This window comes from Phaseolus vulgaris, chromosome 3 (assembly GCF_051622355.1).
Source record: "Phaseolus vulgaris cultivar YP4 chromosome 3, ASM5162235v1, whole genome shotgun sequence".
Classification (NCBI taxonomy): domain Eukaryota; kingdom Viridiplantae; phylum Streptophyta; class Magnoliopsida; order Fabales; family Fabaceae; genus Phaseolus; species Phaseolus vulgaris.
This window is the reverse complement of record NC_143500.1, coordinates 35,607,322-35,620,011: the sequence shown is the minus strand read 5'-3', so window position 1 is coordinate 35,620,011 and position 12,690 is coordinate 35,607,322. Positions and strand designations below refer to the sequence as shown.

General features: G+C 36.3%; 1 protein-coding gene across 3 annotated transcripts; it reads left to right on the top strand.

Annotated features, from left to right (window-relative positions):
- Positions 1-64: 64 nt before the first annotated feature.
- Positions 65-5,595, top strand: EER5 (proteasome family protein). Of its 3 annotated transcripts, XR_011080487.2 has the most exons (13): positions 71-849; positions 961-1,054; positions 1,142-1,231; positions 1,939-2,004; positions 2,233-2,322; positions 2,572-2,628; positions 3,139-3,200; positions 3,599-3,686; positions 4,536-4,612; positions 4,699-4,773; positions 4,893-4,998; positions 5,108-5,327; positions 5,465-5,595. XR_011080487.2 is itself a non-coding variant. In XM_068607744.2 (12 exons), exons 1-12 carry the CDS (start codon positions 545-547, stop codon positions 5,237-5,239), a joined length of 1,242 nt encoding a protein of 413 aa, XP_068463845.1. In that variant the 5' UTR covers positions 65-544; the 3' UTR covers positions 5,240-5,595. The 3 variants fall into 3 exon arrangements, 1 of the variants encoding a protein (XP_068463845.1); XM_068607744.2 differs by having other exon boundaries at positions 65-849; positions 5,108-5,595; XR_016519729.1 differs by having other exon boundaries at positions 3,139-3,211; positions 5,108-5,595.
- Positions 5,596-12,690: the final 7,095 nt, after the last annotated feature.

The window sequence follows — 12,690 nt, the reverse complement described above, 5'->3', positions numbered from 1 at the left end:
ATAGTTAATGGCACCTAATAAGTAGGTAGTTTATAAACAATTATAAGCAGAACAAGAGTTTCTTAAAATCATTATTCAAACTACAATTAGGGTGTGTTTCTTCATGTACCTCATCAAAGTTCTTCCTGCAATCCATCAATATTCGAAAATACAATTACCTCTTATAAGTGTATTATGGAAAACGTTTTACAGAAATTCCAGAAAGTATTTTCCAGAAATGATTTCCCAAACGTGTATTATACGTTACAAAATTTGTTTTTTGGAATAAATTTTCTAAACTGTATTCCAAAAAGAAATTTATGGTCTTTTTACCCATTTGATGGAGTGCAGGAAGAACTTTGTAGGGTTGCAGGGAGAAACACCCCTGCAGTTAAGCTTAGTTTAATTTCTGGGGTCGTGGGCCGATCCGGAAATGGGCCAAATGAGTAAGGGAAAAGCCCAAAACTGGTTTGCCATGAAAGCATTTTTCAGTAACAGTTGGGAGCAAGTGTTGTAATTTGGAGGTGGAGGAAGAGTGTTGGGAAGCAAGTAGTAGCAAATAGCAATGGCGTACATGAGCATGGGGGAAGCTCACAGAAGGATCACAGAGTATCTGAATCGCTTTTCCGACGCCGTTTCGTCGCAAGATGGAGCTTCGTTCAAGTCTCTCTTCGCTCTCTCCTCCAATTCCCCTTACCTTCTCTCTCTCGCCGACGCTCTCAACCTCTTCCAAGATGCCAATAGACTCATCAAACAATCCGACAACTATTCTCAGTTCGCCGACATCCTCGTCCCCCTCTTCCGATCCTTCCAAAACTACCGCCAGAACAACTTGCTCGAAGCCTATAACGCTTTCGAAAAAACCGCCAAGTAACTTTGCTTTCCCCCTTTTTTCCTCTACTTCTTCTTCTTATTGTTATTTGAATTGTTTCAATTGTGTTTAATTCTTTCGTGTGTTTAAATTGGAACGTTGGAGTTCAGTGCGTTTATCCAGGAGTTTCGCAATTGGGAATCCGCGTGGGCTCTTGATGCTTTGTACGTCATTGTTTACGATATTAGGGTTCTTGCAGAGAAGGTGTTGTTTATACTTCGCCATGATATTTTCTCTTTTTTTGGAAGCATGGTTGGGTTGTGTCATATTTTTTTTTTTTTTTAATTTTAGGCTGATAAAGAATTGGCTTCCAGTGGGAAGTCTCCTGAGAAGTTGAAAGGCGCTGGTTCCGTCCTTATGAAAGTTTTTGGCACCCTTGCGGTATGTGATTGTTTCCGTTAACTCATTATCATTTGAAATCAAGTTATGTTTTCAAATTTATTTTGGTATCGCTAATTTGAAATCCAATTTTGTTATCATTCATCCCCCTATCAAACGCGCGCAAACGATTATTGTAGCTAGGATAAGTGTTCTACTCTCTCTCATTTAATTTGTTTATTAATGCTATTGATTTTATATCTTCCGGAAACTTAGATATAGAAGATAAACACTAACCATAGCCAATTTGTGTTTTCCTAAAAAAAATTAGTATGCTTGTGGCTGTTAATTTGTCATAATTCAGTTTCTTGTCCTTTAGAACTAGATGGAAGAGGAGATAATGGGATTAACACTCATCAAAGACGTGATGTTTAGCCGTTGAAGACATCCAAATTAAACATAAAAAATGTATATTATAATTTTCCCACTTTATTATAGTTTTATATCTGGCCATCGTAGAACCTAATTGTTCGTGTAGCACTCACAAAACGAATTGTTTCTTCTGTGTCTGCATATTCTTGTATTCTTCTACATACTTTGGAAGAAAGCAAAATTTCTACTTATATAAATTCCTTCCAAGGAAAAAAGTTTCCATGCTTTGTGTTTTCGTTGTGCAATACTTCAATGCTGATTGCTGACTGCTTCAAGTGATTGTATGGAATTTTGCTTTCAGAGGTAATATACTAAATCCTAACTCAATTGCATTCCAGGGAAAAGGCTCTAAGCGCGTTGGAGCGTTATATGTAACTTGTCAATTATTCAAGATTTACTTTAAGGTATTTGTTGCTGCTTTTTCTTCCGTTTTTAGTGGTTCATATTCTTTCGTAGTTTATGATCTATTTGTTGATATGCAATGGCACTAATCTGAACTTGTATATTGGCATAATATTATGTGTAACATGTCCAACGGGATCAGGGAAGGTTGGCTAGGACAGGGATGACATGACATTTGTGGTTGAAAATTTAAATTAGAGTTTGATTTTTATTCTGTGAATGTCTTGCAGCTTGGCACAGTTCACCTTTGCCGCAGCGTAATAAGAAGCATTGAAACTGCACGTATATTTGATTTTGAGGAATTTCCCAAAAGAGACAAGGTTAGAAATGGATTAATTTGTATGAGTTTAATTTTTATGCACTGTTAGTGTAAATTTTTTTATACTACCAACCAATTAAAAATTATTTTTAGGTACAAAATTTAAAATAATTGTGTAAAAGTCAAGTCAATAACTCTACCAAACACGACAACCTATGATTGGATGACATTATACAATGTTAGTGTATTTTGATTAAATTCAATTTGCATTTACACATAATTTCTATATTATCTTTGTGATGTATTTCAGGTTACTTACATGTACTATACAGGTCGTCTTGAAGTTTTCAATGAAAATTTTTCTGCAGTAAGTGATCTATATTTCTTTTAATTCAATTTATGACCTGCTTGTGTACTGTGTTTGGACACATTCAGTAATGTGTGCTCTGTAATTTTGGGTAATAGTTTGTTTATTGTATTAAGCTTAATATCATTACTATTATTTTGAAGGATATTACTCTAGTCTAGTATCAGCCATTTAAAGAAAAAAAAGGGGATAAAATAGTAAAGTAACCACCACAATGTCACTATTTTCAAATTATTAACTTTTGGAAAACTGAAAGTAACTCTTTAGGTAATTAAATAAAAAAGTTCAAGATCTAAGCACTATAATAAACACATTTTCTTTCATAAACAAAATTAGAAGTAAATGTGACTTGCTTGTATGCCGATTGTTGTTGTTATTCTCTGACGGTGTTTCATATCCAATTTTACCTGAATTGTTTTTATCCGACTGTGCAACAGCAAAGAACAATGAAGATATAACCTTTGATATTTTATTAAATCATTTATACAGTTTATATTTCTAATTTGACAGGCTGATTATAAATTATCGTATGCCTTGAAGTATTGCAATCCTCAAAGTACAGCCAATATAAGGTTTGGTTCAGGTGTGCCAATTGTGTACATTGCATTTGCATGGGATGGTTTATGAGTTGGTTGTATGTATATATTTTGATTGCAGTTATACTTATACATGCACTATAAATATGTGTACTTTTGTGGATGCGTCTAAGACCAAGCTTTAAAATTGCTTGTGCATTCTCTTAGAAATAGTTTATTTACTCAAACTTTTTGTATCTGTTAAATGATGTTGTTTTTACTAAGCCAATAAAAGAAATATCTAAGTTAAATGCATAGGTACCTGTCAGAGGTTGAATAGCTTTGGTCGGTAAAAAATTTCATCTTATAGTTAAAGGAATGTAATAAAAAAAAGCCATATATAAACTATCTTTTTGAGTATAAGGTGTGTGACTTAATGTTTTTGTTGGGCATAGGATGATACTTAAACATCTAATTCCGGTGAAGCTTTCGATAGGCATATTGCCTAAAAGCAGTCTCTTGGAGAAGTACAATTTACTTGAGGTATGTCTGGTGCTTTCTTGAGGATTTTTACTTTTCATCTTTCTCACCCTGTGTTACTATAAAACTTTGAATAAAACTTTTTCATAAACACTTGTAGTAGAAGAAAATAAGAAAGAAAAATGAAAATATTTTCTCCACAAGTTAAAATTAGTTTATACATAAATTAATTTGTAGTAGAAACTTTCTTATTTTAACTTTTCCAAAAGTTGTTTTTTAACTTATCCATAACCTAATTTGAGCTTATAGATTTTTTTTTCTTCATTTTCCTTATATTCTTTTATCTGTGCTTCTCGAGAAATTTATTCAAATAGACATTTAGTTTACTTAATGTAGTGACTAGCCTAGCTTGCTCAGACAAGTCAGAATGAAATAAATAAAACTGATTATGATTCAAGTCTAAGTTTGGTGGCCTTACACCCCTTCAAGTTCCTGATGGGAACTCATCTTTTATAGGATTTTTTTTAATAAACATGCTTTATAATAGAATAATTATATTCAAAATGTGATCATCCTGGTACAGATGATGGTTATCATGTTTATGCTTATGCCACAATCCGGAATGATATTGCAGTAAATACCCGATTGTCAGAATTTATGAATCATGACACCTATTTTCAGAATGGGTATTTTTCTAGCAAATTTGGTCATTTCATTCAAAGGGCTTTTTTTTAAAAACATTTCGTTATCATCTAGCACTGGGAGAAATGTATAGTGCCGTTTATATTGCAGAATAATTTTCCTGAGAAAACATGCATCAGCGTTATTGCATTTGGTAGTTGACATTTACAGTATTTACATCTTTATGTGCCTTGAAATGTTAATTTTAGTATTCCTTTTTACTTTGGGCAGTATATTAATATTGTACAAGCTCTAAGAAGGGGGGATCTTCGACTTCTTCGACGTGCACTCCAAGATCATGAAGACCGGTATAATTGCCCATCATTCTTTCATGAATAGGATCCGTTGTTCTATGTTTTAATCAAGAGAGCATAATAGAATGCACTTCTTGTAGGTTCTTGAGATCAGGTGTATATCTTGTCTTGGAGAAGTTAGAACTTCAAGTTTACCAGAGATTAGTAAAGAAGATGTAAGTATCCAGTATCACCTTTGCACCCTCTTATTCCGAAGTATATTTGGATTGATAAATGACTTGGCTATTTACTGAAATCACTCTTTTCATTTTACTGCTGGGTTGTAACATGGCAGTTACATCATTCAAAAGCAGAAGGACCCAATCAGAGCTCATCAGGTGAAGTTAGAAGTTATTGTTAAAGCATTGAAATGGCTTGAAATTGATATGGACGTGGATGAGGTAATTTTTTAAAATTTCCTCCTTTCTTTCTACTACTTACAGTTCTTTCAAAAATAAATGAAGATATGTTTTTAATGTATTTTGGTCATGATGTATGATACTTTTGCAGGTAGAGTGTATAATGGCCATACTGATATTTAAGAATCTTATGAAAGGTTACTTTGCCCACAAAAGCAAAGTCGTTGTATTGAGCAAGCAAGACCCTTTCCCTAAATTCAATGGAAAACCCGTCAATTCTTAGGGACAATGTCATTCATGACACTGAAATTCAGAGGGGTGGGGGAGGGAGCATGGTAATGAAAGGGTGACTTTGTGACAGTTTTTCAACCGTAAGTCATTGTACTGAATGTTTGAGAATTCTCCCAAACGTGTGGGGCATCAAAAATATCACAGCGGTGCTTCAGTTTTAAAAAAATTCATCATTATTTTGTTTAGACAATGCTAACTCCCACAAATTGGATTGTAGTTTAGCTTCCACTTGTATGCTGCAGAGATGTTATCGGTGGAAATAAACTGTAGAAGATACTGAGCTCATTGCAATAACCTAAATTTTTGGCCTGGGGCTATGGATCCTATGTCTATGCTGGACGTACAAAATTGTGATGTATCATGTGTTTTTGCTTTCTACTCTGCCAAATCACCACTAGTAATTCTTCGTTAGAGCTGCTGGCCCTTTTTATTTGTTTAAATCTCCCAATTTCTTCTCTCTTTTGTTAAAAGATGTTCCGGAGATATTTTTCTCAACTTGTCCTTTTCTTTCATCTCTAAAGGACATTCAGTATCCAGGTGTTGCAGTTGTATGTGTTGGATGATATTCCAAGTCATTATTCTTGTGATCCAATAAGATATTACTCTCATTATTTTTGGCAGTAACCATGTGAGTTGTTTTGTTTCGTTTTGGTTCACATTTCACTTACGGGTTAATAAATTTAATTTGATTTTGCGTAACTATGGGTTTGTGGGGCTGTAGGTGGTCCACATGAATTTAAAAAAAAATCAATATTTTTTTTGGAAGTTTTTAGTTTAAATTTAAGTATCTTATAAAAATAAGGATTTACTAGAAATTAAATAATTAAACAAAATATTTAAAGATTAATTATTTAATCTTTATTGTAAGTAAATAAGAAAGAATATAATGAAAGAAATAGGGCTAAGTAATAAAATCTAGACTAAATATATAAATATTAATGAAATGTTAAATCATTTTTTAAAAAGAAATTACATGACGGAAGAATCTGCATTATGATTCGTTCGAACTCAATAAGTTGAAGGTTGACTTTAGACTATCGATTAGTTCTTAATACTTCTTCACATGTTAAAATTTATGTTAATATTAAATTTAAAATTTGCTTTCTAAATAGTATTTCAATTTATTTTACTGAGATTTTTTGAATTTTGTATTGACTATAACCAAATTATAATATATAAATATAAATTATTTTAATTGTAAGATTGAATTATATAAATTATTTTAATTGTAAGATTGAATTAGATTTACTTTTTTAAGACAATGGGTTAACTTCAAATATAAATTATTTTATAAATGTTTACAGGCCTAATATTTTTTGCATGCGCAATTTTGATTTGAATTAAATTAATATTTTGTTAAATATAGTTAAGCTATATTATTAACTTGTTTGCAAAATAAAAACATTTTAAGAGTATAAAACACTTGAATGGGTCACTTTATTTGAATTTTAACTAAATTTAAGTTTTTTTTTTATACAATTTCATTCAAAATTATTTTTTTAAATAACTTTATGATGATTGCGCTCTACCGATAATAAAATGATGTTTTCCTTTTAAAGTTTAAGTAAAAAGTGATGAGTTGAGTTCACTTTTTTACGTGGAACTCCAGTAGAAACCGAGAGGGCAAAGAAAAGGAAAAAATAATAAAAAGTTTTCCCAAGCAACTTCCGGCCGCCACAGACATTTTGTTCAACGTTGGATCGGGCTGAAATTTTGTCAGCAGGTTCATACTTTGTGTGACTTCAATTTGACCGTCTGGATCGTTGTTTGAGCAGAGAGAAGTTCATCTCACATTGTTGCAGCGTTTTCAACATTTCTATTGAGGACAAATATTTTCGAATTGCTACTACCGCTTCGTCTATCGTTGGATCGGGCTGAAATTTTGTCAGTAGGTTCATACCTTGTGGTGCTTTAATTGGACTGTTCGGATTGTTCAAAAGTCACAGGAACAATGACATATAGGCCACGTACGGTAGCTGCATGTGAATTTTTCAGGTTTCTTGTTCTCTGTTTCATCTCTGTTGTATTGCTATTTAACTGGTTATTGAGCACAATTTGTGCTATGATTTGAGGACTCTCTTGTAACCATAACTTTGATCATAGTGGAGTTTGATTGACTGGCTTGTGCCCGTGGTTTTTACTTCTCACATTGAGAAGGTTTTCTATGTTAAAATTTTTGTGTCTTCCTGAAGTATGTTTTTGTTGCTGCCATTATTTGTTATTACTCCTCACAGATTCTTGCAAGTTGGAGAAATTATTATCCGCTGCTTATTGCTCTTGTTAAGATATTATTTTTATTGTGTTGAATTTTCCATCGGAGTAGTATCAGAGCTCCTTGGTTAGAGCTATTTGACTGCTTGAATGATGAAGGCAAATACAAATAAGATGGTCTGTTGAACGAAATTAACTATCACTTATGGAAGGGAAAAATGAAGGATATGTTATTTGTGAAGAAATTGCATCTTCTTGTGTTTGCTACTGAAGAAAAAACTGGTGAGGAATGGAAGTTTGAGCATCAACAGGTTTGTGGTTTTATTTGTCAGCATGTTGAAGACAATGTTTATAATCACATTGCTAATGAGGAAGATGCAAAATCATTATGGAAGCAGATCGAGACTTTGTATGCTTCTAGTACAGGAAACAATAAATTATATTTGTTGAATTCCCTGATGAATTTGAGGTAAAATGAGGAGATTTCTATTTTAGATCACTTAAATGATTTTCAGGGACTCTGAGATCATTTGTCACAAACGGACATCAAATTTGATGATGAAGTGTTGAGATTATGGCTACTAAATACTCTACCAAGTTCTTGGGAAACATTTTGGGTTTCAATTACAAACTCATCTCCTGATGGTGTTGTCTCCTTGGAAAATGTTAAGAGTAGTTCTTAATAAGGAGATGAGAAGGAATGCTCATGGTACTTCATCTCATTTCGAGGTACTTGTCACTGAAAATAGGGGGAGAAGTCAGAAAAAGGAACCGAAAGGGAGTAAACAATACAACAGAAGTAAGTCCAAGTCTAGAGAAACATGGTTCATTATTGTCACAAAACATGGCACATTCAGAGAAACTGTTTTCTTTGGAAAAAGGAGAACAAGGATAAGAAAAGGAAGCAGAAGGAGAAACATCATGACAATGATGATCGCGTTACTACTACTATTTGTGATGATGATCTTATTATTCTCCGTGACCATGATTCAGTTAATCTTGTATCAGATGAGAGCATGTGGATAATTGACAGTGGTGCTACATTGCGTGTTACACCAAGGAAGAAGTTCTTCACATCTTACACTTATGGTGATTTTGGAGTGTTGAAGATGGGTAATCATGGTATGTCTAAGGTAGTTGGTATTGGTGACGTTTGTTTGTAAACCAATATGGTAATGCAGTTGTTGCTTAGAGGAGTCAAACATGCTCCAAATATCCGCTTTAATTTGATCTGTGTGCAGATGCTTGATGATAATGGTTATGAAAATTACTTTGGTTCAGGAAAGTGAAAACTCTCCAGAGGTAATCTAATAGTGGCCAAAGGGGAGAGAATTAGTAAACTGTATTGGACAAAAGCATTGGTTGCTAATGACAGTGTGAACGCCATGGATATGAATGCTTCTTTGTGGCACTGAAGGCTTAGTCATATCAGTGAGAAGGGGCTGAATTGTTTAGCTAAAAAGGATGTGCTTCCGGGATTGAAGAGTGTAGAGTTGGAGAAATGTTCTCATTGCATGGCTGGTAAGCAGACCAGAGTATCCTTCAAGAAACATCCTCCCTCACAGAAGTCGGAGTTGCTTGAATTGGTGCTACTCATTTTAAATTGAGTGCAAAACAAAGTCCTTCTAATGAAACTGAAAAATCAGATATGCAACGGGTTCCTTATGCATATGTTGTGGGTAGTTTGATGCATGCAATGGTGTGTACAAGACCAGATATTGCACATGTTGTTAATACTGTTAGTAGATTTTTGTCTAATCTAGGTAGAGAGCATTGGAATGTTGTGAAATGGATTTTAAGGTATCTTCGTGGTACTACTTGTTTGAAGATTTGTTTTGGAGGTGATAAGCCTACCCTAGTGGGCTATACTGATTCTAATATGGGTGGAGACATAGATTCTAGAAGGTCTACCTCAGGCTACGTGATTAAATTTGCAAGGGGAGTTGTGGAAAGGCAATCTAGATTGTAGAAGTGTGTTGTGTTGTGCACTACTGAGACAAAGTTCATTACCATTACAAAAGCATGCAAGGAGTTGCTTTGGGTGAAGAAATTCCTGCAAGAGCTTAGCTTTGTTCAAGACAAGTACTTGCTATTTTGCTATAGTCAGAGTGTCATTCATCTTGGTAAGAATTCAACTTTCCACTCTAGGTCCAAGCATATTGATGTGAGGTATCATTGGATACATGATGGTTTGGAAGCTAGGTTACTGGAGTTGGAAAAAGTTCATATAAATGATAATTGTGCTGATATGATGACTAAGACGCTACTGAGAAGCAAGTTTGAAACTTGTTGTGAGATTGTCGATCATCTCCACATAGTTGTGAGAGGGAGATTTGTTGGGTTGGGCTCACTTCCTATGTGGAGGCCCAGTTCAATATTAACCTTTAGGTTTTTCCAAACAGAGTGACAATCGTCAGTAGAAACAAAGAGAGAAAAGAAAAGGAGAAATGAGTAAAGATAAAAAGTTTCTCCCGACAACTTCCGACCGCCACCGACGCTTTGTTCACCATTGGATCAGGCTGAAATTTTGTCAGCAGGTTCATACTTTGTTGACTTCGATTTGATCGTTCGGATCTTGCAGAAGTTGTTTGATCAGAGAGAAATTCATCTTACATTGCAGTAACGTTTTCAACGTTTCTATTGAGGACAAAAATTTTTGGATTGTTGCTTCTGTTTCGTTCACCGTTGCATCAGGCTGAAATTTTTTCAGCAGGTTCATACCTTGTGGTGCTTCAATTGGACCATTCGGATTGTTCAAAATTCACCGAAAAAGATACATACAGGCCACGTACGGTAGCTGGAGTTTTGTGAATTTTTCAGGTTTCTTGTTCTCGGTTTCATCTCTGTTGTATTGCTATTTGACTGATTATTGAGCACAATTTGTGCTGTGATTTGAGACTCTCTTGTAACCATAACTTTGATCATAGTGGAGTTTGATTGACTGACTTGTGCTCGTGATTTTTACTTCTCACATGGAGAAGGTTTTCCACGTTAAAAATTTTGTGTATTCCTGAAGTGTGTTTTTGTTGCTGCCATTATTTGTTATTGCTCCTCACAGATTCTTGCAAGTTGGGGAAAGTATTATCCGCTGCTTATTGCTCTTGTTGAGATATTATTTTTATTGTGTTGAATTTTCCATAAAAAGAAATATGAGATTATTTTTCTTAAAAAATTGCATTAGAAATTTAATCTCTTATGTTCTCGCATAAGGGTTGGGGCCTGGAGAACTATTGAGAGGATTTGCCTTCTGCCTTCCTGTCGGTCGGTCGTACTGTTCTTCAACCTCCTTTGCTCGTTCCTCACCTTTCCTTCGTAGTCTCGGTTCTCGATCTTCTCGTAAGCACTGAATGGGGGACACCTACAGAAGGCACTCCAACGTTCAAGTCAACAAAAGGGTTCGACGCTCAGCTATCGAAGTACTGTAGATAATGACGTACCTGTTTCTTGGAATATGTGCTATTTATATTACCTGTGGTGGACTTTCCTTATTGGGTCAAGTTAAGGGGTTGGATTGTATTTAGGGCTAAATTACCTAACTCCTAATTACGGATTAGCTTTGTTGACATTCATTGAGCGTAATTGGACTTGAGTTATCGGTCGGTCCGACAGACGTGTGTCTCGACTACATTCGGTCGACCCGACATTGGGGTCCGAGACGTTATATCGGTTGTGCAGCTCTCACCGGTACACTTGCCCCCAGGCTCGATGATGGTTAATTCAAAGAGGCTTACGAGGGTGATGTGTCGATCGGGCTTCTGGGTTTTGAATGACGATTGGAGTTCTTGATGTTTTATGTGACGTCAGGTGGCGGTTGACATGACCCGCAATGATGAGGGGTTTTTTGGGTGAGAGCTGACGAGGACTGTTGGATTGAAAAAATATAACGATTGAGATGGTGGCGACGCTTCGCCTCTCGAGGCCCTCGGGGGTTATAAATAGTGGTCCCAACAAGGTCGAGACATTGCACTATTATTCAGACATTTGCTCTAAGACTCGAACGATTTGGCTTTCATAAGGTTAGTCATATCTTTCCTATCTCGGCCTACCTCTTTATCTTCTTCGACTTCTCGTCCCCCTCGTCCTACGCGTCCTTCGTGTTATCCTCATCTTCGTCTACTTCTTCTTCTTCCTTTGAATCCTCCACAACCAAGCCTATATCGGTCGGGGTGATCCAAGAGTTACCCCTTGTGGAGGTGGTTAGGGATGACAGCCCGGGCGATGTTGTTGACCGGTCGGGCTCCCTCGAGCAGGTCGTCTCCCCACTGGAGATAGACTGGGCGGACCCTAGGGTAATAAGGATCACCTTCATCTTCACGAACGAGACCTTTGTTGATGAATTTTTGGAAAAGTTTCTGATTCTGAAGGCGGATGCCAGTCGTGATTTCTCAGGGTTGAGCCGTGCTCGGCGACCGAGACCATCTTTCTCATTCGATCTCCTACCAAGTTGCTTTTTTTCTATATGTATGCATGTCTTTTTTCATACTTGCATGTTTCCTTACCGTTTGACAACTTCACGATGGACGTCCTTAAGGCGCTCAATGTAGCTCCTACCCAACTTCATCCCAATACTTGGGCGTCCATTCATGCCTTCCACCCGTCCAAGCCTGTTATGTGGCGTTCACTGATCAGTCAGTCGGGCAATATACTTTTAAGCCCCTTCACCGCCTCGTACAAAAGATTTAAAGAGCAATTTTTCAAAGTTTTTGTTTGCCCGAGTGTCATGCCGTACTTCTTCGACGAAATCGGTCAGTCGAGGTTTCTGATGTCCTGGACTATGAAGCCTCTGAAGTTCAAGGAGTGGCCTCGACCGGCCAAGAGTGCTGAGGAGTTAGAGATTCTCCCTCTCTTCGATGGGCTCCCGAGGAAACTTCCATTCCCACGTGGAAGCTCATAATCGTGTACTAAGAAACAACGACCTTTAATGGTATGATGGTTTTTTTATAGCTTCGACCAGTAACTTTTTTGTCAAATTAACTTTGCTTTTTTCGTTGCAGAAATCATGATTCAAGATGATATGAAGCGAAAGGATTACTGGATGCCTTCAAGGAGAGGGCCGCTCAACGCAAAGGCCGACCAAGTATTGAGTCCCTTGCGGTTGGGAGGGGATCAGCCGACGCTAGTCCCTTGGGAAAAAGCAAGAAGAGGCCAAGGGAGGAGGACAATATAACCACTTCAACTCGCTCGCCTAGGGCGATGCTGACACCGTCCCCTACTCGTCGATCGTCGATCAAC

Bases quoted from the DNA above. Each gene is read 5' to 3' on its own strand.
- EER5 (XM_068607744.2), top strand. From the start codon at position 545: ATGGCGTACATGAGCATGGGGGAAGCTCACAGAAGGATCACAGAGTAT. The intron at 2,323-2,571 runs GTTAGAAATGGA...GATGTATTTCAG, and splicing joins AATTTCCCAAAAGAGACAAG to GTTACTTACATGTACTATAC. The intron at 3,201-3,598 runs GTTTGGTTCAGG...TGTTGGGCATAG, and splicing joins CAAAGTACAGCCAATATAAG to GATGATACTTAAACATCTAA.